The sequence below is a fragment of the Alosa alosa genome, chromosome 18 (assembly GCF_017589495.1).
Source record: "Alosa alosa isolate M-15738 ecotype Scorff River chromosome 18, AALO_Geno_1.1, whole genome shotgun sequence".
NCBI classification, from domain to species: Eukaryota; Metazoa; Chordata; class Actinopteri; order Clupeiformes; family Clupeidae; genus Alosa; species Alosa alosa.
The window spans coordinates 27,108,021-27,135,899 of NC_063206.1; the positions used below are offsets into that span (position 1 = coordinate 27,108,021).

At 40.0% G+C, this 27,879-nt stretch overlaps 2 protein-coding genes across 3 annotated transcripts; one reads left to right on the forward strand and one right to left on the reverse strand.

Moving 5' to 3' along the window:
* Positions 1-7,357: 7,357 nt before the first annotated feature.
* On the reverse strand, positions 7,358-11,684 carry LOC125311285 (basic salivary proline-rich protein 2-like). Its single transcript, XM_048269182.1, has 4 exons — positions 11,539-11,684; positions 10,446-11,200; positions 9,550-9,858; positions 7,358-7,827 (listed from the first exon to the last, which is right to left on the reverse strand). The coding sequence occupies exons 1-4, from the start codon at positions 11,682-11,684 to the stop codon at positions 7,718-7,720; spliced, it is 1,320 nt and encodes a 439-aa protein (XP_048125139.1). The 3' UTR covers positions 7,358-7,717.
* Positions 11,685-12,782: 1,098 nt separating this feature from the next.
* LOC125311634 lies at positions 12,783-18,385 on the forward strand. 2 transcript variants are annotated; one of them, XM_048269887.1, is made up of 5 exons: positions 12,783-12,838; positions 13,823-13,924; positions 14,003-14,057; positions 14,675-14,812; positions 15,005-18,385. In XM_048269887.1, the coding sequence occupies exons 2-5, from the start codon at positions 13,838-13,840 to the stop codon at positions 17,107-17,109; spliced, it is 2,385 nt and encodes a 794-aa protein (XP_048125844.1). In that variant the 5' UTR covers positions 12,783-12,838; positions 13,823-13,837; the 3' UTR covers positions 17,110-18,385. The 2 variants fall into 2 exon arrangements, with proteins under 2 accessions (XP_048125844.1, XP_048125845.1); XM_048269888.1 differs by lacking the exon at positions 12,783-12,838 and having other exon boundaries at positions 13,820-13,924.
* The last annotated feature ends 9,494 nt before the right edge of the window (positions 18,386-27,879 follow it).

Genomic DNA, 27,879 nt, shown 5'->3' on the forward strand with positions numbered 1-27,879 from the left:
GGCAATGTTTATCTAATTATGGCATCAAATCTTACTCTCTCTCTATCTCTCTCTCTTTCTCCTTCAGTCACACACTCACATACGACATTCCTCCAAGTCTTCTACGCTCCAACGCTTCTCACTGTTAGGTGGACTGATCACTTTGTGAACTTCCTCATGGTTTTGCACTAATAACACTATATGGTACCAAAAATACTTGAAAAACTTCCTTGATTTTGTTATCACTCACACATACCTTTCCTCACAGACTGTCATGAGACCCATGATTATTCACCATCTCTAAAAATTAGGAATTTTCTTCAGGTAAAAAAACTGACAGATGTCTTACAAGCATGTGTCTACTGTAGTCCTACAAGTTCCAAGCCAACCAACTTCATGACGTAGTCTTCCATTCTATTTGAGATGGCACTACATGTCGGTGTTAAACCTCTTAGGACATAAAACACATATCTGGATCAATTCACTTGTTTGACTGGTTTTATTAACCCAAAGCAGGCCACTCAACCAAATGAATGAAAGAGATGCAGGGTTCCCCAAACAGTCAAAGCGTAGAACGCTTTAAATAAATAGCTGTTGGCACTGGTGTTTCTTGGTCGTAGGCTCTAATTAAAACCACAGTGTCACAGAAAACTTGTTGGCTGCTGCTTTGCTGCATCATATTCTGGCCTTGAGTCTGCTTTGCTGCTTTGCCGTAGGTTGCTAGCTTGTGCTGCATGGCAGCTTCATGGCCTGCTTCTTGGCTACTTATTACGTTTCCTTTGGTTTGATTCTTATCTGTGTGGGCTGGCCCGGAGTGGGTAATCGGGAGAATTCCCGGTGGGCCGCTTCACTTTTGGGCCGGTCGAGGGAAAAATATTGACATTGGCCACGTTTATCTATCTTCTCTTAAAGTTGGCTACACACGTTCACATTCTATGCCAAACACCGCAGCCTCTGCATGGGTTGTTCTCCCCTCCCAAGAAGAGTTGGTTGGATCCATATAGCCCGTCTTTTCGAAAAAAAATTCTCAGATAGGCCTACCATAGCCGTGGTGATAAGCGTCAGGGAGGATGGATGGTACAAAGAGGCCATGAGGGACTGGAAAGGCCAGGTAAAAAAGACGAAAAGTATTGGGGGAAAATGCTGCCAAATGTCCCAAGCTTCCAGATACAGCTTCCGGACAGACATAAGTGGCAACTGGTAAAGAGAGATAGCCATGATTATTAGCGGCGTAATTATTGGGCTAATACTCATGTCATCCGCTCTACAGCACTATCAAAAACCAAAAGAGCTTGATCAGCTGGAGACTTCGCTCACTGCCATGCACAACTGAAAGGCTGAGGAAGTCATTTGTTCCTAGGGCCATTGAACTGTTCAATGCCTCACTAAAGGGAAGAGGAGAGATAGACTTCTCTGCTTAGTCTGTCTGCCTCTCCACCCTCTCCATGTCCATGTTTGAGTACTGACTGCCCACTACTGCTTACTACTGTTTTACTAATGTACACAGCCTAATGTTTTCACTACTGTTTTACCGCTACACTGTTTTTCATGCTATATTAGCACACATGATCAATGGCTGCGGTCAGGCTTCTGCTACAATACTGAATGAATGAATGGCTATAACCCTATTACCTCAACCTGTTCTTGCACTGAAATAGTTTTTTTATTTTACCTTGTCTACATTATACTTTACTCTCCTATTTGTCCATATTATTTATGCTGGTCTCTAGACCTTACTCTTGCACTGTTGCAGTATTGGACTAATGTGGGACTACTTTTTGCACCTTCACCATGACACTCACTCTCTTGAGCACCTTGCCATGCACACATAACTAAGGACTATGGTTGGACTACTGTTTGCACCTTCACCATGACACTCACTCCCTTTAGCACCTCACCAGTCCCAGTCCTGTCACTACAAGCGTCTTATGCTTGATCACCCTCAAGCATATTGGACTTTCTTAATTTAATTTATATAGTGTATTTAGTATTTAGTTTTGTTAGTTTTCTTATCTTTCTTATCTTCTACTGTCTTTATTGTACAGCGGAGTTTAGTTATATGTTTATACTTATACTTATCTTTACCATTTCTGCTGTAAATGCATGTTGTGTGTGATGTCTGTTTGCTACTGAGACCCTTGAATTTCCCCTTGGGGATCAATAAAGTATCTATCTATCTATCTATCTAATGTATAGGAAGAACTGTCATAACAACTGATATGTTAGACTAAGAAACACACTAAACATATAACTAGAAAGCACGCCACCATGTATTACATTTTCAATCAGAAAATTTACATTAGATTTATTTGAGCAAATAACTGGTAGTTTTTATGCAATTTAAGCAAAGGAATTAGCATTTCCCTATATCTGCAAACAACACTTGACACATGGTTTTGGAAAACAATACAGTATCACAAAACACAATATTGCAATATGCGGGTGAATCAATATTTCCTTAAAGCCAGAGGACTGACTCCTCACATGGTGAAGAGCAGGTGGTGTAGCGTTCCATATCATCGTACACCCACACATGAGCCCTCAGGAACCTGAGAGAAATACAACAAAGGTGTAGACCCCTCTGACTGGAGCTGTGAAGACCCCTGTGACAAACACAAAATAATACGGGAGAGGGAGGAGAGAGAGACAGAAAGTGAGAGTGTGTGTGAGAGAGAGAGGGAGGGAGGGAGAAAGAGATAGGTATCTTATTGATATGGTAATGAAATGAGAATAGTTAAAACTAGATGTACCGCAGAGCGGTACAAAATATGACCGCCGCCCAGTCCAGCACATTTTTTCCACAAAAATAAATCACGCCGAAAGGCCTATATGATTCTAACTGTCTCACTAAATTGCATTATCCACACTCAATTCTCACTGGTATCTGCTAGACAACAAGTACCAAAACATGATTAGTTCATAGATTTCACATGTAAAATTAATTTTATACAACCCCACCCCCATCTTGCCTGTTCATAATTCTGAGAAATTCTTGAATTGTGTGCATGTGTGCGTGTACACGTTTATGTTTATGTGTGTGGGTGTGTGCGTGCTTGTGTGTTTGCCTGCGTATGTGTGTTTGTGCATGTGCATGCATGCGTACATTTGTCTACTGTGTGAGTATGTGTCACACGTATGATTACTGTGAATGTATGTGTGTGCGTGTGTATCTGTTTATGCACATGTGTGCACATGGAATGGGTTAACATGACCCCTGGAGGCAAACATACGGAAAAAATTGGTCATCCTAGGCCCTACGGTTCTCAAGATATTCACAGAAAACTGTGTCTGCCCTACCCTCCTTTCGGGGGGTCCAGTACAGCGGGGGGGCTACAGATCAAAACGAAAAATGATGGTTCCATGCTATCCATGTGGGGTTACATGCCCACCAAGTTTCGTGTACCCCTGCCTTTCAGTGTCCCGGGAATCCTTGTTGGTGTACGGTCACCCCATGAACAAAAGTTTACAAAACTTGGCATGCATTCGGAGGGTGTCATAATGATCCTACACTTTCAATTTCGTGCAGTTTTGACCATGTCAGCCAGAGATATTGTGATGAAAACACCTAATTTTTTGCTTTTTAATTTTTAACTACGTGGCGCTATACATGAAATAAGTGGTAATGGGATGGCTTGACATGCCCCCTTAAGACCAACATACAAAAAAAAGGTGGACCTCCTAGGCCCTACGGTTCTCGAGATATTCACAGAAAACTGTGTCTGCCCTACCCTCCTTTCGGGGGTGCAGTCCAGCGGGGGGGCTACAGATCAAAACGAAAATGATGGTTCCATGCTATCCATATGGGGTTACATGCCCAACAAGTTTCGTCTACCCCGGTCTTTCAGTGTCCCGGGAATCCTTGACGGAAATTTGGACATGCAAAAAAAAAAAAAAAAAATCTGACTAAACCTATATGACCTGCAGGGGTTTTTCTTGTGCAAAAAGATGAATTAGGGAATAGAAGCATTCCATACTGTCATTTTCACTTTTTAGTATTTCTACGAGTCTCTCATTGGTTCTCAACCTGGGGCCGTATTCACAAAGAATTTCAAAGGTAAAAGTAGCTCCTAACTGGCGAATTTAGGAGCAACTCCTAAAAATAATGGGCGTGTCACTCCTAACTTTAGGACTCCTAATTTTTCTCACTAAAAGTAATTCACAAAGCATTTTAGACCTAAAAGTAGCACCTAAGTCTGGGATTGCTTAAAAGAAGTCGAGAGGACTCCTAACTCCCTAAGACCTATTCACAAACAGCTTTTTGTGGTATTTCGCGTCGCAATGTTTTGAAATCCTATGCGGCAACAGGAGCTTCCAATCGTGAGGGAACAATTTTGCATTGTAGGCATAACTAAGGATGCAATAACGCCACCAACAACTACTCATTCTCAACATGTAAATATGTCTCATTGTGAATCAAATTAAAATGTTCTCCTCTTTGCAAACGTATAGGCATAGGCATATGGTGACAGATTAATTTAATAATGTTGCAAAGATAGGCTACTGCATCAATCCGTATGTTTCATTATGCTACTAGGCTATTTGTTTCGCCTTACTCTTTATTCATTTAGGCTAGGCCTTTTTATTCAGTTATTCATCATCTTCCGTCCTTTGCACTACTTGTGTAGCACACGCATTCTCAGACCTGTCACTCATCATCGTAAGGGAGGTGTTTGGAATCATTCCCGCGTTACAATCATCAGCCAATCAAGGTGGCCACTTCAGTCAAGCTCGTGCATGAGTAATGACGTCATCCAAAGCAACGAAGATGATTGTCTCACAATTGCATTTCAATCCGTAATTGAACATGTTGGGTTCTGTCATAATGTTAATTCACCCACACACCGAGATAACCATACTATTGATCTAGTCTTGTCATACGACATAAGCACAGAGCAGTTAACAGTTCTGCCACAACACCCGACCTTAACTGACCACCATCTAATTACTTTTACAATGACATTACAATATGCAGTACCCAATTTAGCTTAATACTACTGCCGCGGCCTATCTAAAAAAACGAATGCAGACTTTCTAGAAAACATTTCGCTTACATTTGCCCCGGACCCATGTGGTATCAGAAGGCCCTTTCCTTAATCCAACCGAGGTCGACTTGTTAACTGATAATGTAATGAACTCATTACGCTCAACCCTTGATTCAGTAGCACCACTAAAAAAGAGAGTAAGGAAACAAGTAAGGCGTGCTCTATGGTACACCACACAGACAAAAACCCTCAAACAAGCAGCGCGCAAACTTGAACAAAAATGGCGTACTACTAAATTGGAAGTCTTCCGCCAAGCATGGAAAGATAGCCTTATCACCTACAAAAAAGCACTCAACGAAGCTAAGTCAACCTACTATTCCTTGCTGATCAAAGAAAACAAAAATAATACAAAATTTCTCTTTACCACAATCTCCCGCCTGACGAAGAGCCACACTGAAGGAACCGAATCTATCCCTATTTGCCTAAACAGTAATGACTTCATACATTTTTTCAATGACAAAATTGAAACAATTAGAGATAAGATTAATAACCAATCAGTCTCGCCAGATATTCGTACTCCATTGCTGAACGGTAGCGTAAACATAATTGAATCACAGATGAGACGAACAACTTTGAATTAATTTACACCGATCGACATATTAGACCTCACTTCCACAATTTCCTAATCAAAATCTACAACTAGTCTACTAGATCCTATCCCTACTCATCTTCTGAAATCTGCTCTCCCTTTCTTGGATAATGCTTTGCTCCAGATCATAAATAACTCACTGCTTTCAGGGCATGTACCAGTCGTTTAAGTTATCTGTTATTAAGCCATCCCTCAAAAAACCTACCCTTGACCCTAACAGCCTGGCCAACTATAGGCATCTAATCTCCCTTTTCTGTCGAAAATATTAGAAAAAATAGTGTCCAAACAAATTAGTGCCTTCTTACATATGAATAAAATCGAAGAATTATATCAGTCTGGTTTCAGAGCTCACCACAGTACTGAATCAGCCTTAGTTAAAGTTTTTAATGACCTCCTCATTGCTGCCAATAATGGACATATATCAATTTTAGTCCTCCTGGACCTCAGTGCTGCCTTCGACACCATAGACCATGACATACTACTTCACAGGCTTGAACATTTGATAGGCATTAAAGACTCAGCACTCGCTTGGTTTAGATCATACCTTTCTAACCGCAGACAATTTGTACAAGTCCACAATAAACCGTCTATCCAGACTATGGTAAAATATGAGGAAAAATGTGTTGCTCATCTGCTGTTCAATCTCATCTCCTGAGATCAGTTTGAGCTTCTCATATTCATATCATTCTGTGATCATTTGTTTCTGGATTACTTCTCCTAAGGGTCCCTTAGGAGCAAGAGGTAAGCTTAAAAGAGACAAGACATCACTAAGAGATAGTTGAGAAAATCAGTTCAGCAATACTTGAGAAGTGGGATAAACAGAGGAGATCTCATAATTGTATGCCCCTGATCTCAATACGTCTTGGTTATTTTGAAGGACAATTAAAGAGAATAACATGAGATGAATCTGAGACTTTTATGAAACAAATCTGAGAAGTATGAGCCCTAAACAAGATCTTACCATTGTCTTAAGTGTGTCTTCCATGTACTCATTGTTTCTTTTACATGTCTTCCTGAAGCTATATTTGAGAATGATATCTGAGCCATACTTGAGAAATACGAGAACAAATTGAGAATAAAATACAAAAAAATAATTATCTTTAGAAAAAATACTAAAATAAACCCCACCACCACTCAATATTGAAAAGTTTAACACTTTTATTTGGGTATTACAGTACAATTCTATATCAGTACACCATACGTATTTGATATATATAAATAAATAAATAAATAAATAAATAAAAAGGTGTCAAAGTGTCAGTCATCATTTACTCACCTCCTTACTGTTTTTTTTTTTTTTTTTTTTTTCCTCAAAACCTAAGACTTCTACTCAGAAAGGGGAGGGGGAGTAGATGGTGACTTAATTTCTGGTGAACTATTCTGTTCAGTAAAACAGATACATTTACACAATTGGAACAAACACCATGTGAACTGGTGCATTGTATAAAGCAATCCGGCATATAGACAAAATTACCACTTCCAGATGATAAACAATGAAAACTGACCAGCTCTGCTGAGGTATGTGGAATAATCACACTTGGGTTTGGCTCAAACACATGAAACCATGTGAAAAGGAAACACAGTACCAGTAACACACATACTGGTGCTGGTCATGTAATTAGAATATTGTGGAAAAGTTTTTTTTAATTCCAGTTATTCAATGTAAAACTTGAAAATTATAGATTCATTAGACAGTAAGTGATATATTTCTAGCCATTATTCATGATATTTTTGATGATTATGGCTTATATCTAAAGAAATCCCCAAATCAAGTGTCAGAAAATTTCTGACTGAATTTGGGGTTTTTGTTAGCTATAAGCCATAATCATCCAAATTAACATGAATGATGGCTAGAAATATTTCACTTCCTGTCTAATGAATCTATATAATGTACAAGTCTCACATTTACGAGTTTAAATCACTGAAATTAAAATAACTTTTCCCCAATATTCTAATTATATGACCAGCACCTGTACTACAAAACCTCAACTTGGTACGGTCTTAACACCTCTGGTCCATGAAAAAGAACACACTCCGTACTACAAAACCTAAACTTAACAATGGTGAGAAAGAACACACTCCACATACTGTAGACTACAGCAGTGGCCTACGCCTTAGAATTTGCTCTGGCCCTACATTTGTTGACAAAGGCTTTCTTGAGCTTGGCCTCCTCGATTTCATCCCAACCAGGCAGAGTGCCACATCTCAGGACATAAGCTGTAAGACAAGAGCATTACAAATTGGCATGAGTAAATTGACAAAAAGACTTACCACACACCATACACAACTCCACTTCAGGTTCAAAGTATAGAACACCAGGTGGATGTCCATTTCAGTTCATAGAATTGGAAATCAGCTGATTGTTTTTTTGGGACAACCATAAACTACTCCACCCACCTCACATTTCTGAAAAAGGCTTTCAAAATGTGTGGGGATGTTTTTGGAAGGGGGAGGTTGAAGAGGGGCAGAGATGAAAGGGGCTGACGAACTTGGAGGGAGAAAGGGAGAGACGAAGAGTGCTGCAGAATCCACCCTCAAACTTGTAATTTGAAAAACAATCCTTACGGAAATGTAATTTGCAAATACAAATATTTTTCTATCACTATCCGGGGACATTCCTAGAATTTCCAGCCATTGCTTGGCCATATGACATTGAAGAGCCCCAAAAGTGCGGTTCAACATCTGCATTTGGGCCAAAAGGTTATGGTATGTTTCAAACTGTAGAGGGTGCAGAGAGCCATTTTCACATATAAATGGCACAAACATGTTTTTTTATATCACTGCTTGATCAAATTTCCTATTCTGATGCGCTATTTGGAATGTGCATTAATTTTCTATAACTGCACGGCTATGAAGTAGTTCCACTTTTTTTGTCCGTATCACATTTGCATATCCATTCGCCCAAATCGTTGTGAACTGTAAGTGTGCAATATGTGTGTTGGAGAAGCTTCCTCATGAGACAATGTGCTGTGTATTGGGGGGGCAGTGTGCTGTAAGTATGATGGGGATGTGTGTTGAGAAGCTTCCTGATGAAATAATGTGCTGTGTATGTGGGGGGCAGGGACTTACTATTGCAAGCAGAGTACTGTATGTAATGTATGTATGTGAGTGATGACAGTGAAGATGTGTGTGGGCGGGAGGGAGTGGAGCAGTGACTGTGTGTGTGTGTGTGTGTAGTGTGTGTGTGTGGGTAGGTGGGGGCAGTGTGCTGTAGGCATGTAGAGGATGTGTGTTGGAGAAGATCCTGAAGACAATGTGCTGTGTATGTGGGGGGGGGGGGAGGGCAGTGTGCAGCAAGTATGTAGAGGAGGCTTACTGCAGCAAGCAGTGTGCTGTATGTATGTGAAGTGATGACAGTGATGATGTAAGTGTGTGTGTTGGGGATGGGGGGGCAGAAAGGCTAGGCAATCAAGGACATGGGTATGATGAACACAGGATTACAGTTTAGTGGCCTGACCGACATCTGCATCACAGCAACACTAACTTGTGACCGCGATGGTTTTTGGATGGAGTCTGGATGCGTTTGGCAGTACGAGAAACAGTGATTTTACAAAAGCCAAGACTGGATAGAATCTTTGGATGCAGCACTTGACAATGACAGGTGGAACTAAGGAACCGCTTTTGATCATAGCAACCATCCATTTAGAACTAGTAACGGCAGTTTGTGCTGGTAAGTTTTGATTGAGGCAAAGTGTGGAGGAAAGAAGTAGTTCTGCAAATGAGACTGTGATAGCTATCAAAATGTGTACATTGTTAGCAAAACAACTTAGTAAAGACGTAGCAACAGTACTCACTTATCAAAGCGTAAAGGTCCATCTGCCTGTGGCATTGGGACCTTATAATCACTTCGAACGTGCAATAATTTCCTATGTACGCACAGCGTGGAGTTTATCATCCCTTACATCCTGGCCTGAAAACAGAGTTTTTGGGAAAACTTACTTAGGATTCCGTCAACCTTTTTGCGGTCAAGGACCCGTTTTCCTCTTCCTGAGGGGTTGTTGCCGGGTCGGCCAAAGGGGACTGCATTTTTACATTCCTCCAAAGTGAAGAAATGGTCAAAAAGTGCATGAAAGAGACGCATGCTGTTTGGTTTGGATGCTTGATGCAAGGCAGCAAGGCGGAACGAGGATATTAATACGCCGCTCCCAGGAAAGAGCTCCTGCTGGCCTAATGTAGATGTTGCGCCGTCATGATGCCCCTCTCCAATGAGCTCCAGTAGTGTCTGAAGCTCTCTGACCTGGCCTGGATCTGAAAGGGAGAAACAGTACAAACAATACGATAAAACAAAGTTAAACAGCTTTAATGGCAGGAAAGTTCATTTTAGAACATAAAACCATGCCTATATGACAGGCCTTTTTCAGGGCAAATAGAAACTACAAGAATTAGATAGATAGATACATCACATGAGACAGACAGACAGATATTTCATTAGATGTATACAGTAACTGACAACTGACACTTCGCTGCAACACAAACAATTATATGTATTCACCTCTATTCACACAATGAGGCAGGTCTGCACAATGAATTTTGAAAGGCAACTGCGTCTATTGTGCGTCTGCCCCATTTCTGATACCGTGGGGGGCCGCCACTACCAAATCAACATAGAGGAAACACTGAGTTCAGCATTACACTGACTTACACTTAACCCTTTAGAACCGGCCCATAAAAATTCTCAGAACTTGTGAACCAGCTTAGAACCGTTTTTATCTTATACCATAGTCTTTTCTGCCTTTTTTTAAGGATAGTTAAAACAGTATGTTTATGTGTTCAAGGCCCAATCACTAATAAAACAATTACATCATGAATTCATTAGAAGAAATTGCATTACTTGCCTATTCTTGAGATAACTTCATTGATTCTTCTTTTTTCATGAAGGATTTTTTCAACCTCCCCCTTGCATCCATCACATGGTGTCCATGCATTTTCTTCCTGCTGTCCAGGGATGTTGCCCTCGTCAGATGAGTTGCATGCATCTCTCCTGTTTGGTGCCAGGTGAGCTGCATGGCCTCTGTCGGGTGAAGGACCAGAGGTGTTGAGGTCAGACGGTGATGGGCTGGGTGCATTGCTTCCGTAGGGAGGTGGACCAGAGGTGTTGAGGCCATACGGTGATGGGTTGGGTGTATTGCTTCCGTAGGGAGGTGGACCAGAGGTGTTGAGGCCATACAGTGATTGGTTGGGTGTATTGCTTCCGTAAGGAGGTGGACCAGAGGTGTTGAAGCCATACGGTGATGGGTTGGGTGTATTGCTTCCGTAAGGAGGAGGACCAGAGGTGTTGAGGCCATACGGTGATGGGTTGGGTGCATTGCTTCCGTAGGGAGGTGGACCAGAGGTGTTGAGGCCATACGGTGATGGGTTGGGTGTATTGCTTCCGTAGAGAGGTGAACCAGAGGTGTTGAGGCCATACAGTGATTGGTTCGGTGTATTGCTTCGGTAGGGAGGTGGACCAGAGGTGTTGAGGCCATACGGTGATGGGCTGGGTGCATTGCTTCCATAGAGTGATGTACCAGAGTTGTTGAGGTCATACGGTGATGGGCTGACGGTATTGCCTCCGTAGGGTGATGGAACAATGGTGCCCCCTTTTGTAGAGCTATCATTAAAAAAAAAAGAAAATACACATTGAACCATAAATTACATTTTTGTAAACACAAATTGCCTAAAATAGATATAAGTAACTGCAAAGAACTAACTGAAATGACCAGCATAGGCATATCAGTTCAAAACTTTTAATCCCTAAATCTAAGTGGACACAGATGTTTCAAGTAAAGTATATATTTGTCATTCACATACTATTTACTGAAATTATATGATCACAGATTAGATAACAAAGTTATCCTAATGGTGTTTTTTGGGGGGTTGAATGGATAATGATTAAAAGTTTTTAACTTGTGGGCACAGGCGATTATGTAATACTTATGACTAGCCTACCCATAAGGTGGTGGGCCAGCGGTGTTGCAGCCTGTTGCATGTCCCCCGTCAGATGATGGATTCAACGCTGGGATTTCCTCGCCATGCTCAGACAGTTGGCTCCTATCCACTATAATGGTATTACACTCGTCTTTTCTCTTCAGCATCTGGCTGTGTGGGTCTTTTGTGAAGTGATGCCTAATTGGCTAGTTAGCTTCATGAATTGAGGCCTGTTTGACAATCAGGGAGAGGTCACCTGGGGGGTATTTCAAGGACGTGGTTTAGTGACAAACCTGGGTAAGTTAACTCAGAGTAAGTGGTAAACCTCCTAATAGAAGAGCTGTATGGCTTCATTCTCCTACCAAAACAATGCCCTAGGGCTCTTGTTGTAGAAGTTTACCACTCCGCCGAGTGGAGGGACTTGTCTAAAAGGACTTTGGTTCAAGCAGACGTAGGACTTTCATGTACTTCGATCAGGGGGAGGGGGCGTGGCACTGTGCCAATGCCACGCCCCCTGCCCCCGAGAAACAAAGTCTCACTCCTTCAAAACTTGAGAGCCCTGACGCAGATCAGATGAGTTTTTCTTTGGGGGTTGAAGTGTCTGATTATAATTTCATCAAAGTTAATTCTGTATTAAAATGACGACGAGGCTTTACTCACATAGGTCTGCTAGCCTACAGAGTAAAATATGATTGACTTTATTTTATAATGCTTTACATGACCGCAGTAGTAAAAAAAAAAAAAAAAAAAAAATCGAAATTTCCATTCTTACTCATTTGATTTGATACTCAAACATTTACAGTCAAGGGCCGCCAAATGAGTGCATAGTCACAAGCTAAGTTTTAATTGTTGAACAGACGCCATTAACGTTACCACCTTCCAAAGGACCACTCCTCAGTTAAATATTTCACAAAAATAATTTCTTTATTCAACTCTTCACAACGTCGTGTAGTTGACCATCTAATATAGAATATGATTCTTACCTCTCCAAATGGTGGCCAGAACAAAACTTGCAACAGCCAACAGAAACGTCTCTCTTTTCTTCTCCATAACTTCACCAACACGAAATCTTTCGTCTTTCCCGCAGGTGCAACCAATAACCAAATATGGACGAATCTGCTTCCCTGCGCGCGGGCTTTTTCACGCCCTCGCCCCTTAGGTTCTAGTTGGTTCTTTCCATAGACAGTAACGTAGAAGTCTTTTCATCTGTAGCAGTATGGGACAGGGTTTCTGGAATAATTTCCAGCATGGTGGTTTCTGGAAGAACTGGCTTGATTCGTTTGGAAGAAGCAAGAGTCTCTGTTAAGAATAACGACTAAAAGTAAGTAATAGCGTAAATTGTTTTGTTTTGAGAATTAACGGACTCTGTTAACACACCAGGTAGAAGTTTTTCACGTCTTAGTGTTACGAAACGCCGATATAACGAGATGCCGCATTCAAAGAGGCATCTACCTAGATATGATGGCTAACGTTACACTAGCTAACGTTAGCTAATATGTCTAGCGAGGCAGCAGAACATCAGATTATTTTTTATTAAAATGATTACAACTCGCTATATATGTTTGCGAAGCTCATATACTTCAAACTCTTCAGAAAGGTGAAAACATGGAAATACACGTCTCAAAGAATAGTTGTGCAATTATTTGGGACAAATCACACAGTATAGCTAATCACATTAAAACTCTGGTAGCTGCTATTATTGATTCAGTGGTGACATTTTCTAAGCATAGTTGTAACGTTAGGGCTGGTTGGCACACTTTTTCCTGGGGTTCAAATATCGTTGTCTTTGTTATCTGTTATCAAATGAGAAAGCCTGACATCTAGCTTTAAAACAAATGCACTTTTTGTGTACAAATGATTCCACTTTTGTATTTATTTATGATTATAGTGATTATAGTGCATTCATGTGTTGCATGGGGTTGGTTGGCATGTATGTTATAGCCTATTGGTTCTTGATAATTTATATTTCATGCTTATACACAGTTAATTATTAGATTATTTATGTAAATTATACATCATGTTATTGGTAATAACAATGAGCTTACATTACATTTACATTAAAGTGATCAAAATGATAAATACTTTTGCTACTTTAAGAATATGATGCAAATTATTATTTTGATTTAAGAAATGAATAATAAAGGTCTGTTATCTCTGGTAGCTAACATAAAATTGATGCTTGCTAGAAAATCTATTTCTGTTTACTAAAGAGTTGATCAGATGGAACAAACACTTGATGCCTTTTCTTAAGTCTTATTTAAGACTTCACTCTATATTCCAGCAACTTGTGTCTATATTTTTATAGAATTGGAGTGTCAAAATGACCAGACGAAAACCTGGAAAACGATGGAGAAGGACTGGTAATGAAGAAGACCCAAATAAACGACCAAGAAGGATTGCACAATTGGTGAGAAGCCTGGCTTAGCTTTGTTGCTACAAATTTGCAGCAGATATGATATTTAATACCTAATTTTCCTCACTGCAGTCATCCCTACCTGAAGCCACCAATGTTCATGTGGAGACTGATCAGCAATATTTAGGTAAGAGGTGTGTGCATGTATGTCATCCTGATTACAGTAGCACGTGTGAAGAATGAAATTTGAAATGTGAGTTATCTTAGCTGTATGATTTATATACTTTGAACCTTTCACCTCTAAGTTAAGGCTGTTAATAACATAAGGCCATGATCCTTTCATATAGGTCACTGTGTGGTTGTAGCCTCATGTTTGGTTTGCTGCTGTGGCATTCTAGTCATTATTGACAGTGTCACTTGTTGTTTGTCACTGTCAGCTGCTATCATATCCTTCCAAAACCCGTCCCGCTACTCATTCACCTAAGGGCCCACAACTTCTTATTGTTATTTGTGTGTTGTGTGTATGTGATGAGTTATATTCAACCCTGTCGATTACGTGTTACCACAAACACAGAAAGATATTTAAACATAAACTGCTACAATGTGATCAAGATGTGGGGGGAAAAGAATATGCATCCCATTACCTGTATTTATATAATATATTCCATTAATGTCAACTTGCCTCTTGTGTTTTTCATGTTTTAATTTTTTGAGTTTCGTGCAAGAACGTTTCTTGATGATAATCTCTACTAATTGATCCAGAAAATGGTGTGAACCATTGATGTGTGTACTGTTCTCTGTCAGGATGTAGCACCTGGGGAACACGGCAGGAGGTTGGGGTGCCTCCTGGAGGAGCCCAGAACGAACAAGTCCAACCTCCGGTTGTACATGCAGGATCTACCCCACTCACTCTGGAACATCAAACCTCTCACCACCTGCCAGGTATACAGTCTGTCTGTGTCTGTCTGTCTAGTGATGTATAGTATATTGAGCAGATCCTGCTAAAATATGACAATTATTTGAGTGTCAGAAAGTGATAAACAGTAACTACTGAGACAATGTAGGTTTTGAATTGTGACAAGGTTTGTTTGTTTATTTTTACCCATAATGATTTTTGTTCAATTTTATTACCAGCACAAGGGAGCATGGCACAAGAGAGTATTTCAACTGTTTACTCTTTTGAAGACTATGAAGAATCATCTTCCAGATCAGCCTTCAGAGATCCCCCTGATGGCCTAACAACTGAACTACAAGGCAGTGTTGAGTATGATCCATCTCAATCATTTGAGGAAGCTCTCCCTGATGTGGGGGTTTGGACGTATGATGATGGACATATGTTCAGAGAGGGATTTGAAGAGGATTTGAGTGAGGAGTGTGCAGAAGAGTCAAATTTCAAGGACACAACAGACAAGCCATTATATGACAATGCATCAATAACTGTGTCAGAGTGCCTTTTGATCATCATGGCTTATGTAAACTGTCATAAAGTAACTGATAAGGCCCTTAGTGATTTGCTTAAAATGCTCAAGTTGCTTTGTCCCGACAGTCTGAACACAAACTGCTTAAACAGTATACAGAAGTTCAAAGACTTCTTTTTCTCCCGTTCTGCATCATCCCCTATTGTATTGCATAAATATTGCAGTAATTGTTTTGGGTCATTAGAAAGTGCACAATTGGAATGTCTGTCTTGTGGAGCTACTATGTCAGAAGAAAAATCCTCATCCTTCATAGAGATTCCAATTGAGGCTCAAATAAGATCATTGTTTCTCAAGCCAGGTTTTCAGGAGAAGCTTAACTTTAGATTTAGCAGGAAGAAAACGGATCCCAACAATGTTGAAGATAGATATGATGCAGAAGTTTACAAACAGCTTGTAGATGGGGGTGGTCCTCTTAGTGACCCTAAAAACATCTCACTTACTTGGAACACAGATGGGGTACCTATTTTTAAATCGTCAAAGTTTTCAGTGTGGCCCTTTTATTGTGTCATTAATGAATTGAACGTCATGGAACGCACAAAAAGAGAGAATATGATATTTGCTGGACTTTGGTATGGGGATGCAAAACCATCCATGGTTACATTTCTTAGACCACTAAGTGACACACTGAGTAAACTAGCAGACAACGGAATTCTTGTGCAACCTGCAGGGTTGACATCTGAACCTTTTCTGTGTAAAGTGCTCACCATTGCTGGAACATGTGACTTGCCTGCTAAGGCATTAGTCCTTAATTCAGTGCAATACAATGGTAAATTTGGATGTCATAAATGTGAGCAGCCAGGAGAGACTGTGAGGACGGGGGAAAGGGGACATGTCCATGCATTTCCATACCAACATGGGGATCCAAAAGGGCCACTGCGCACAAATGAAAAGTTTGCTTTTGATATGAAAATCGCAAATGAGACCAAAACCACTGTTAAAGGGGTTAAGGGTCCCTGTTGGCTTAGCAAACTTAAGGGTTATAACCTTATCAAAGGCACTGGCATAGATTACATGCACTCAGTCCTTCTTGGAGTAATGCGTCTTTTGATGGTTATGTGGTTTTCTACAGAGTTTTCTCGTCAGCCCTTCAGCATGGCAAAAAATGCCAAAGAAATTGACAGGCGATTTCAGGGTATCTCTCCTCCATCCTCAATTAGATATCCTCGATCAGTGGCATCGCACAGAATGTTTTTTAAAGCATCAGAATATCGGGATCTTTTGATCTTTTATGGACCTGTTGTTTTCCGTGGAATTCTTGCAACACTGTACTACAATCACTTCCTTCTACTAAGTGAAGCTATTTTCATTTTATTGATGGAATCCATATCATTTGAACAGATTGATCATGCAGAGAAACTACTGTGGAACTTTTGTTCTCAAATGGCTGATCTCTATGGTGTGCGGTACCAAACAGCAAATGTACACCTTCTCGTGCACCTAGCAGACAGTGTCAGGGCCCTTGGTCCATTATGGACTCATTCTTGTTTCCATTTTGAAGACAAGAATGGATATTTGTTAAGGCTGATACATGGCACTCAAAATATACCAATGCAGATGGTCCATGCAGTCAAACTTGTGCAGTCTATTCCTGTTATTTCACAAACCATAAAGCCAGGGAATGCCATAGCTGAATTTTACACACGGATGACTAAAGATAATAGTTTTTGTCAGGAAAATAATGATTTGTCAAGGGCTAAAGTATATGGAACATCTCTTCATTGGAAAGACAGACTGGTCACTGTATCAATTCTAAAACGGTAAAGGTCTTTCACAGGGCACAAGTTAAGAGAAATTATCTCACATCAAAACACTATGGCAAAGGCAATAGAAGAAACAATTTTACAGTTGTTTTTTCTGGTGAAGGTCAAACTAAGTATGGACAGATTGAGTTCTTCTTCACCTCAGAACATTCATGTGCCAAATGGGCCCTTGTTCATGAATTCAAATGTGCAGGTTTTTCCTTGCTGCAAGATGATGTAACAAATGGTACATGCAGTCATGTTGTTCCCCTATTGGAAACCTCTGCCAATACAGTAGTTTCCTTGGATCATATATTGGGTAAAGTTGTTTTCCTTGACTTGGCATCTATGCCTGGCATTGTGTTCGCAGCTCATTTTCCAAATACGCTTGAAAAGTTTTAACCCATTAAGACCTGAACTAGTCTAAGAACCCACAAATCGATTTATCATTGGAATAACATGCTCCCATCTGACCGCTTGCCGTGAATGCTTTGTAGAAGTACAAGGCATCTTTAGAATTTATCGTAAACCTATATTTGATGCAACAAAGGGCCTGTATAGTGTATGGTGGCAAGATGAACTGCCTTTACTGTATTTTCAGGGTGAATCACTTGATTATTTAAAAAGTGTGCACTATTATTTTAAGAGTGTATTATTATGTCTAAGACTCTTTTGACGCTCCATACACAATAGAGCTTTGCTATTAATTCTGTTAAAATGTTGACATCTTGACAGTTTACACATTATAAAAAGTATCCAAAAGGTGTTGTTTGAAGTCAAAAGTGTAATTAATGAATTATATGACTTGAGTGAAAATTGAACATTATGTTAATAAACCATATATCTAAGTAATTTTGGCAAACAGATTTGATTGATTTCTGATATTAAATCATGTCATATTGATTTGATGGCTTGCACTACTCTCATTTTTGCTTTTGCTTAGACACAAGAAAAGAGACAACTGTAAGAGAATCTGAGAACTCAAATAGTGAGATGTGAGAGACAGAACCATGAATTCTCACCAAGACATAACTGAGATGGTGCTTTCAAGTAAGGATATCAAATTGAGACATATTTGAAAGCAGCACAATATGTCATTTTTTTTTCTATTAGCTGAGACCAAGAACAGAGACAGCTGTGAGAGAATTTGGAGAACTCACACTATGCTCTCTGTGAGACTTATTTCTCAGGAGAGACATTTGAGAAGAATGAGAAAACCACTTTGGTCTTGATTAGTGCTCATTTATATCTAGGAGATGTTAATGTGACATAAAAGAGATCTCGTCTTCAATTTTGCTTTGCTAATACAAAATGCAGCTGCTGCACACTCACTAGAACTAAAAAATATGAACATATTTCCCCTATCCTGGCATCTCTACATTGGCTGCCTGTTAAAAGTCGATTGACTTCAAAGTATTATTTCTAACGTACAAAGCCATTAATGGCCAGGCACCAGAATATATTAAAGATCTCCTAGTCTCTTATAACCCGCCCAGACCGTTATGATCACAGAATACTGGCCTTCTTGTAATTCCAAGAATCTCAAAAACGACAGTAGGTGGCAGAGCTTTTTCAGCTAAGCACCCCTCCTCTGGAATAATCTCCTTCCTCAATTCGATTAGCAGACACCCTCCCTATTTTTAAGTCTAGACTTAAAACATACCTCTTTACTGCCTCCCATAGTTAGGTATGGTGCGATGTGGAACTTCACCCATCTGGGGATTTTGGAATGGACCACCCTGCTGAGTCCTCGCCTCCCCCATAGTTAGGTGACTGGCACCCCAGTCACGTGTGACTGGCGTGAGATGGTGGTCATTGACCATACCTGCGCTTGGTGTCGACTACCCCTCACCATGCCTTAGTTATGCTGCTATAGCATAGTGCTGTCATGGACTTCTCATGTGCCACGCCGCACAACCCCCTCTTCTCTCTCCTCTACCCTCTTTCTCTCAACTCTCCCTCTTTGCCCATTCTCACTATGATTTACTGTAACAATATATGCCACCACTGATCACTTCTTGACATTAACCACATTGATTTCAAGTAATACTAACCCATTCTACATTTCTCTTTCTTCTCCCTTACTGTACCTCACTTGTGAGGTATATCATCACCAGTCATCAACCATCCGTGTGCCTGGCCCTCCTCTTACCCATCCCACCTGAAGTCCCATCCTTGACTGCTGTATTACTGTCCCCTACCTGGATTCCTGGTCTGCACAGCCCCATCACCTGCCTATGACAACTCTGCCCGGATTCTGTCCTGTCTGCTGACCCACCACTTGCCCCTCACAACTTTCTTTCCTGGACAATTCCGGCCTTGGGACTATTGCATTTTTCTCTCACTAAATCATGATTAATGCTTTATCATACCGGATAATGTAATCATTCCACCTTTGTAACTTTACCTTAGGTGCTTTAAACACCATGTCCTATTCTCCACACCCGACTGTCATATGCATTTGTCATTGTTTACAGACCTTACTGTCGTATTGACCCTAGGCAGATGGGTCAGGCCCTTGAGTCGTGGATCTGCTCGAGGTTTCTTCCTATATGTATCTCCAATTCTAGGGAGTTTTTCCTCCTCGCCCCTGTTACCCATGGGCCTTCCTTCTTTCTTTCTTCCTTTTCTTTTCTCCCTCTTTTCTTTTTCTCTGATTGCCTACATTATGTAAAGCGCCATGATACATGTGTAATGTTTTGGCACTATATAAGCACAATAAATTGAATTGAAATTGAATTATACAAAGATATTCGCTAACAGAAGAAAACAGCCAAAGGCTTACCGTCTTTCTCGTCCACGATCTCTCAGCGGCTAACAACACTGCCTGCACTCACGCCAAACAATCAAGTCGGGTTCCGGGTGACAGAGGAACGTGAGTTCAGGAAGCTGCTGCCCGACGATATATATCCTGAGTTAAACCCGCCCACTGAGGCCAATCAAATCAGTCAATGCGTAGGCAGAGTCAACTTGCCACACCTGCATGTCGCCGATACGTCGCAGTAATGTTGTTAAAAAACGTGGCGGCAACATTACGGCGTCTTTCACTTTTCCGGTTGCCGGTGGCGGCAACGTAAACATTGGTTGGAAAATCACGTTGCGCCCACGTGATGGCTACGTTAGTGTGTAAACTTTTAAACTTTTTTTTTTTTATCCTCCCGAGACGCGAGCTACTTAAGGTAGTTTGCTCATTATCTCAGATCAGTGAACTACCAGAGAAAACGTTGGGGAGAAAACTCAAACAAGTTAATGTTAGACTTAAACTAGCTGTGTTACAGTTTCTCGTTGCAAAATTAAAATCTCCATGCGCTTTTGTAGGCTTGGTTGTGCTCATCCTGTCAGAAAATAGCAATTTGATCAGTGATCATGCATCATATCAGCGCAAGCTTGGTTTGAAACTGGTTTCTGGGGATGGGGTTTACAAAATCCTTCACTGGACTAGTGCCTGCTGTGTTAATATGATCATGCTGATGCTAACAGCTGACGCTCCCTCTAGGTTTTCATGTAGGCTAGATTTTGCCAATGAAAATTAATACAACATAAAAAAAACACTAGGCTACTGCTCCTAACTGAAGAAACGTTTATGTTACTGTAAGGAAATTATTATGACCGCCGCGCAGCGAAGCGGCGATCATATAGGTTTAGTCAGATATTTTTTTGCTTTTTCGCATGCCCAAATTTCCGTCAATGATTCCTGGGACACTGAAAGACCGGGGTACACGAAACTTGGTGGGCATGTAACCCCACATGGATAGCATGGCACCATCGTTTTTCGTTTTGATCTGTAGCCCCCCCGCTGGACTGGACCCCCCGAAAGGAGGGTAGGGCAGACACAGTTTTCTGTGAATATCTCGAAAACCGTAGGGTTTAGGAGGACCATACAAAAAAGTAAAAATGAGGTGTTGTAATTGAAGGTATCTGTGACCTAACATAGTCAAAACTGCACGAAATTGGAAGTGTAGGATCATTATGACACCCTCTGTAGCATATGTCAACCCATCCCATTACCACTTATTTCATGTATAGCGCCACCTAGTTAAAAATTAAAAAGCAAAAAATTAGGTGTTTTCATCACAATATCTCTGGCTGACAAGGTCAAAACTGCACGAAATTAAAAGTGTAGGATCATTATGACACCCTCCGAAAGCATGCCAAGTTTTGTGTACTTTCGTTCATGGGGGGCCTTACAATAAAAGAATTTATGTGTACATTTAGTGACGTACACCAACAAGGATTCCCAGGACACTGAATGACCGGGCATACAAAACTTGGGTGGGCATGTACCCCCACATGGATAGCATGGAACCGTCATTTTTCGCTTTTGATCTGTAGCCCCCCGCTGGACTGGACCCCCTGAAAGGAGGGTAGGGGGCGAGACACAGTTCTCTGTGAATATCTTGAGAACTGTAGGGCCTAGGATGACCATTTTTTTCCGTATGTTTGCCTCCAGGGGTCATGTTAATCCATTTCATGTGCACACATGTGCACAAACAGATACACACACACACACACAAACATTCACAGTAATTATACGTATGACACATACTCACACAGTAGACATATGTACGCTTGCATGCACAGGCACATACGCAGGCACACACACAAGCACGCACACACACACACACACTCACACACACACCCACACACATAACATAAACATAACACAAACAATCAAGAATTTCTCAGAATTATGAACAGGCAAGATGGAGGTGGGGTTGTATAAAATCAATTTTACATGTGAAATCTATGAACTAATCATGTTTTGGTACTTGTTGTCTAGCAGATACCAGTGAGAATTGAGTGTGGATAATGCAATTTAGTGAGACAGTTAGAATCATATAGGCCTTTCAGCATGATTTCTTTTTGTGGAAAAAAATGTGCTGGACTGGGCGGCGGTCATATTTTGTACCGCTCTGCGGTACATCTAGTTATAAAATAATATGAGTGCTCTTGTAACTATTCATGAATATTATACAAATAATTATGTGTTACATAAATAATTCTGGTGTTGAACACATGAATTATTAAATTTTATGATTGACAGTAACAGGGTTGATGAAATATTGTTATTGGCAGCCATTACTAGCCATGTGGTGGACACCATGACACCACATAGTGTGCATTCAAGAGAGGTTAGAATGCTGTTAAATATTTACATTTACATTTTCAATCAAATTATTTTTTAATGCATGATTTTGTGGTGACAGGGTTGACAAAACTAGCTTGTCCCCTTCTGTCAGACAGAGCAAAACCGTAATAAAAGTCATTAAAAGAGAACAACACTTTTCTGGTCTTTTCACCATTAACTTCCTGGAAGGCAGGGGATATCACTTCCTGAAAATGATGTAACTTTTGGCACAGTTCAGGGACAAGCCATTTTTATAGCTTTTGCAATATTCCTAATACGAAAAGTGCTTAAAATCATTTAAAAAAAAATGATGAATTCTTAAAAAATAAATAATTTATTTTTTACCATTATTATATTTCCTGAAATATAAAATATTTATGAAAAAAATATTGTTAATTCAGCTTTGCAAGGCACTTTTGTTTGAGGGACATAAAATGGCATGTTTTCGTAGAATGACCCTCATATTGTGGTGCTGAGTTCTAAGAACAGAGAGTTCAAGTTATATGTTGTTGTGCTGAGTTCTAAGAACAGAGAGTAAAAGTGTGCACCCAGACAGACAGGATCTGCACCCTGTCTCTCTGTGTGTGTGGGTGAGATAAGAGTATGTCACAATCATAGACATAATACACAGACGCCGCATCGACCGCTATCATATCCGATATCAAAACTGGGAACATAATCCATGTTTGACAGCATAGACAAAACTAGTTTGACACAAGTTTAATGAGTTAAATATAGTTCACAGTTGACAGAAAAGTTCCATCAACAGCATTATTCACAGAAAGGTTCCATAAACATATAAGTGAGATCAGTGCCATTCAAACATCTGAAGGGTATTCCAAGTAGACCTATGTGGTTAACTTGGGTAAATTGACTCAAGTTGTAAACCGCCCAGTAGAAAAGCTGTATGATGAAGGAAACATGTTTGTGTGTATTTTAATATTCATAGTGGGCTTAAAGGACAAGTTCGGTATTTTACACTTAAAGCCCTGTTTTCAGATAGTTTATGATTAAATAGAACGTTTAAGATTGAAATTTGGACACATGCTGCTGTCCTGAGAATTTTCGGTTTCTGTGGTAGCGCCCCCCCTCCTCCAGAACTCTGCATAGGTGCAGTGGAACAATCCTTCCTAAAACGCATTAAACTTTCGTTTACAAAGACGTGAAACTCACCGAGTGGTCAGGGGTTTTCACTGATATGCTCACACAAAAATCGCTGCAAAAGAAATTGTGAAAAGTGATTTGGGGAAAGCATTTAATGAGCATAATTTTATTGCAGTAATTGTACCTACCACCAAATGATGGACAGAACTCATAATAGTCCTCAATAGTACGGCAGTCAACAACATAACAGTAGCCTAGCCGTATGTGTGGTTCCTTTAAGTGAACCTGACGTCAGTGAATTGCGAGTGAGTGGCTAGAGAGTTTGAATCGTTTTCATTTAGGACTAAACGCTCATAAACGGTTCAGCTTGGAATAAGCTACAGTATAGCGACCAAATCAGAGTTTGTGAGGGAAACTTAGGTTTAGTTTCAACTGCGGGTAACTGTAATGCTGCAACTCCTCAGACTGTATCTTATGTCTGTCTACTCTGTTGCGCAAAAACCTGCTGCAGCAGAAAAGGAGTTAGCCCCGAAGGTTTTAATAACTTATTATGATGACCTGTCTGGAACTGAAGCACGAATGGTTAGCATATTTCTAGGTAATAATACAAAACCCAAGCTAAAGTAATGCACATATAATACTAAAACACAACTTAGAACTAGGCCTATTATATGTACTCGTCCCACTAACGAGTTTGTTTATTTGTTTCCCCGACCAGCGCGGTAAAGTGCAAACACACCAGCAATAGGGCTGAGCTCCGCTCTGTTAAGGATAAATGGCGGATCATTCACGAGAGGATTTTGAGATGCACAGATTCCCAAATGAACGCATATCCACAGATTTTGTTAGAGTGGTGAAATACATTCACACAGCTGACATTATATCGAGGAAAAAGTATAGCCAACCAAGCTCAAGTAGCTCAGTGTAGCCAGACGGACCTTACGTAGGCCTAAATCAGGACTTTAAAAAATATCGGCGCAAATTATCGGCCAGAATTCTGTTATCGGATTGATAATAATATTTTCATTTTTTCACTTAGGCTATCGGTTAATAATATATCGGCCGCCGATATATCGTGCATCCCTAATATTCTGATATATGATATATTATAAAGTGATGACATCCAATATAAAAACTGGGAACACAACTAATCCACGTTTGACAGCATAGACAAAAACTGGTTTGATACAAGTTTTATTGAGTTAAATTTACAGAAAAAATCCATTAACATTTTCAGTTCAGTGCCATCAAAAATAAAGTGATGAACAGACATTGGTGTGGCATAAGTAAAGGAAATGTAGTAACTGGGTTCAATATCAACAGCATTTGTTAGACAAGTTCCATAAATATTGTAAAGTGCAGGTTTGTAGGTTTGTTTCTGATCCTTAAAAACAGACATTGGTTTGGCATAGTAGGTCAGACACCAAACAGGACGAGGACCACAAAAGCGTCACGTTAGAAAATTTATTTAAGGGTTGGGGTTACAGGGGTTTCAGGGTTCGGAGTTCCAAGAGTCTGCGTGTGTGTGTTCCCCAATAGCCGAAAGCAGCAATGGCAGGAGCTGGATGATCCGGGAAGTCCTGGGGAAACACACACACAACAGCAATTGAAACGAAGCAGCAGTACAGTCAAGGGCTAGGCTGTATAAGAAAAGAGAGAGGAAGGCAGGTCAAGATTACCGGGCTGGAGATCAAAGAAGTAGTCGAGCTGGTCTGGGTTCACAGGCAAAGAGTCAGAGTTGTTTTCCAAGACAGGCAGGTAACTGGTGCGGGTTTGCAGACGATCTGACAAGTGTGGACTGAAAAGCAAGGCTTTATATACAGGGCATGATGAGTGGTGAATGCAGTGCAGCTGGTAGGTAAACGAGGGTGAGGCAGAGCAGAGCAGGAACAGGTGTAGGTCATCAGACTTCAATCAGCGCGTGTTACCAGGCAGAGAGAGAGCTCATGACATAGTAAGTGTAACAGTTCATCAATTCAAGACAAAAAAGGTGACTTGTCACTTGTACAGTGTCAATGGGTTCATCAACAGCATCTGTTATTTACAGTTCACAGAAAGGTTCCAGCCCCAATGAAGAGATTAAATAAAAAGCAGGGCTGTCAATCAATTAAAAAAAATAATCTAATTAATTACATACTCTGTGATTTAATTAATCTAAATTAATCGCATATATAATTTTTGCTGTGAAAGTATTTTAAATATTTAAATTCAAATTAATCATTGATTAGTCAGCATTAGTAGCATAAAAACTCTTTTATTATTATTTTCACTGTTCAAATAATTGCCATGATAATCTATGATATGACCTAATATCCTGAGGAAATAAATTCAAAAGTCAAATTTTTTAATCAGTTATTTTTTCTCAAATTAATTAATCGAAATGAATCAGTTATTTTGACAGCCCTAATTTTTACATTACCAAGTTCTATCTGCTATGCGCATGACATCAGTCTCACACAAATTGGCCAAATCGTCCCAAACTGTAGCCTACCAAATGTTTTTTTTAGGTTTATAAAGAGTATATTAATTTAGTCAACTTTATAAAGTGCTAAAAAGGCTACAAATGTACCTTTAGTTTTAGTTTACTGTCGTATGGCTTTAATGTTTAAACATTATTTTGACAAACATACCAATTTAGCCTACTTTCTTGCCCATCTGAAATAACTCCTAACTTTGCTGCCTCCTTCCTTTCTGTTTTTGCTGTTTGCAAGTTTCATATCCACGGTGGCCTTGGAGACTTGGGTCAGCAACAAGTAGCCTAAGTGCTGCTTGTGTGCACAATCCACTGTAATTCTGATGCATAAAATTATTGAAGAAATGTGTTTATTTTAGAGAATATGGGGTACAGTGCAGTGATGAGTTATGGTAGATAAGTTATGCCAACTTGGAGTGAATATACACACACAGGGGAAATGATCTCTCGTAAGTCTCTCGTAGCCTACTCCGTAGCTGCGTGATAGTAGGCCTACGCACACCTGCAGTGCTGGCCGGAGAATGGAGTGGTGTTTCTCCACAGCTGCCGACTAATGGCCAGCAGGTTTATTCTGGTAGTGGTTGCAGTAATTGACGTTATGCACTAGCAACTGGTGTACTATAGAATCCATGGCAGCACAAACAGCCACGTAGGCCTAAATAGTAGCACATCTTCTTTTCTTTTCTCGGTTAAGATCAGCACAATATAGCTTTGTAACTTAAAAAATATAACAACACAAATGTTTCTTTTTTTTAACAGCACAATGAGCACAAACGATTAGGACTACGATTGGACATTGATGGGGGAGGGGGGGGGGTGCAGGGTGATGTCTAGCATAAGCTACAACTGCTCGGCAACTTCTACATAGTACACAAACATTTCTTTAAATGGCACAAATCAGCACGCACAGCCAACACGATCGCAACTATTTTCAGGAGATTTGGACACTCACTGATGAGGGGCTGGATGACATCACACATGTAACAAAGCGTGTTAACTTAAAAAACATAGCTACACAAATGTTATTTTTAACGGCACAAATCAGCACAAACATAGTACAAACAATTGAGACCATTTTGGTGAGTTTTGGACATTGATGGGGGGGCTGGTGATGTCACACAAGTAATAAATAAACCATAATAATTTAGAAAACATAGTAGCACAAATGTTTCTTTTAACGGCACAAATCAGCACAAACATAGCACAAACGATTGAGACCATTTTGGGAAGATTTGGACATTGATGGGGGGCTGGGTGACGTCACACGTGTAACAAATAACGTGGAATATCTTAAAAAACATAGTAGCACAAATGTAAACGTCTTCTCTGGGGAGTCCGTTACTGCATATTCATTCTCATATAAAATCATAGCACACCATCTACTAATTACACTTGTCATATTCAATAACATTCACATATCATATTAATATTAAACACTAACATTACAGTACAGTAAAGTACAGTAACAAAGCAGTACAGTAAACGTAAATCTGTAATTGTTTTTTTTATATCATTCAATTAGCTCAAAGTTATCCTAGCATGCTACATGCTAGCCCCATTCTAATGCAATTGCTGCTACGCGATGCTAATCACTCGCTAGCCTTAACAATCTTTGCTAGCAGATAAATTACTCACCGTCGTTCAAAAGAAGTGGATAAAGACGTGAAAACAACGAGGAAAGATTAAGGACAAAGTAGAAATAGTAAAACGACTTAAGAGGTATTAAAAATTCTTCACGATAGAAAGGTGTCAAGGAGTAAAAGGTTTTGATTCAGTCTATTCAGAGCCATATAAAGGTAGAGTTGCGACAACTCTATTGACGCTAATGTTCCATTTTTTTTCAACAATGGCAGCTAATGGAAGCCTCAAATAGTTCCCGGAAGTTAACAATTAATAACAGCAGTGCAGTTACAGCGGTATAGACTGTTTGTAGCCAACATTTTAGACTCAGATTTACATTCCTTTGCCTCTTCCGAATAATAATAATAATAATAATAATAATAAGTAATAATAATAATAAGTAATAGTAGTAAAGTAATAGTAGGCTATCAATAGCCTAATTATAATAATAAACGATTTATGTATCG

Coding starts and splice junctions, on each gene's coding strand:
- LOC125311285 (XM_048269182.1), bottom strand. CDS start 11,684: ATGCTGAAGAGAAAAGACGAGTGTAATACCATTATAGTGGATAGGAGC. Junction 11,201..11,538: donor GCTGGCCCACCACCTTATGG/GTAGGCTAGTCA, acceptor TTTTAATGATAG/CTCTACAAAAGGGGGCACCA. Junction 9,859..10,445: donor TGAAGTTATCTCAAGAATAG/GCAAGTAATGCA, acceptor TCTCCCTTTCAG/ATCCAGGCCAGGTCAGAGAG.
- LOC125311634 (XM_048269887.1), top strand. CDS start 13,838: ATGACCAGACGAAAACCTGGAAAACGATGGAGAAGGACTGGTAATGAA. Junction 14,058..14,674: donor GACTGATCAGCAATATTTAG/GTAAGAGGTGTG, acceptor GTTCTCTGTCAG/GATGTAGCACCTGGGGAACA. Junction 14,813..15,004: donor AACCTCTCACCACCTGCCAG/GTATACAGTCTG, acceptor TTTTATTACCAG/CACAAGGGAGCATGGCACAA.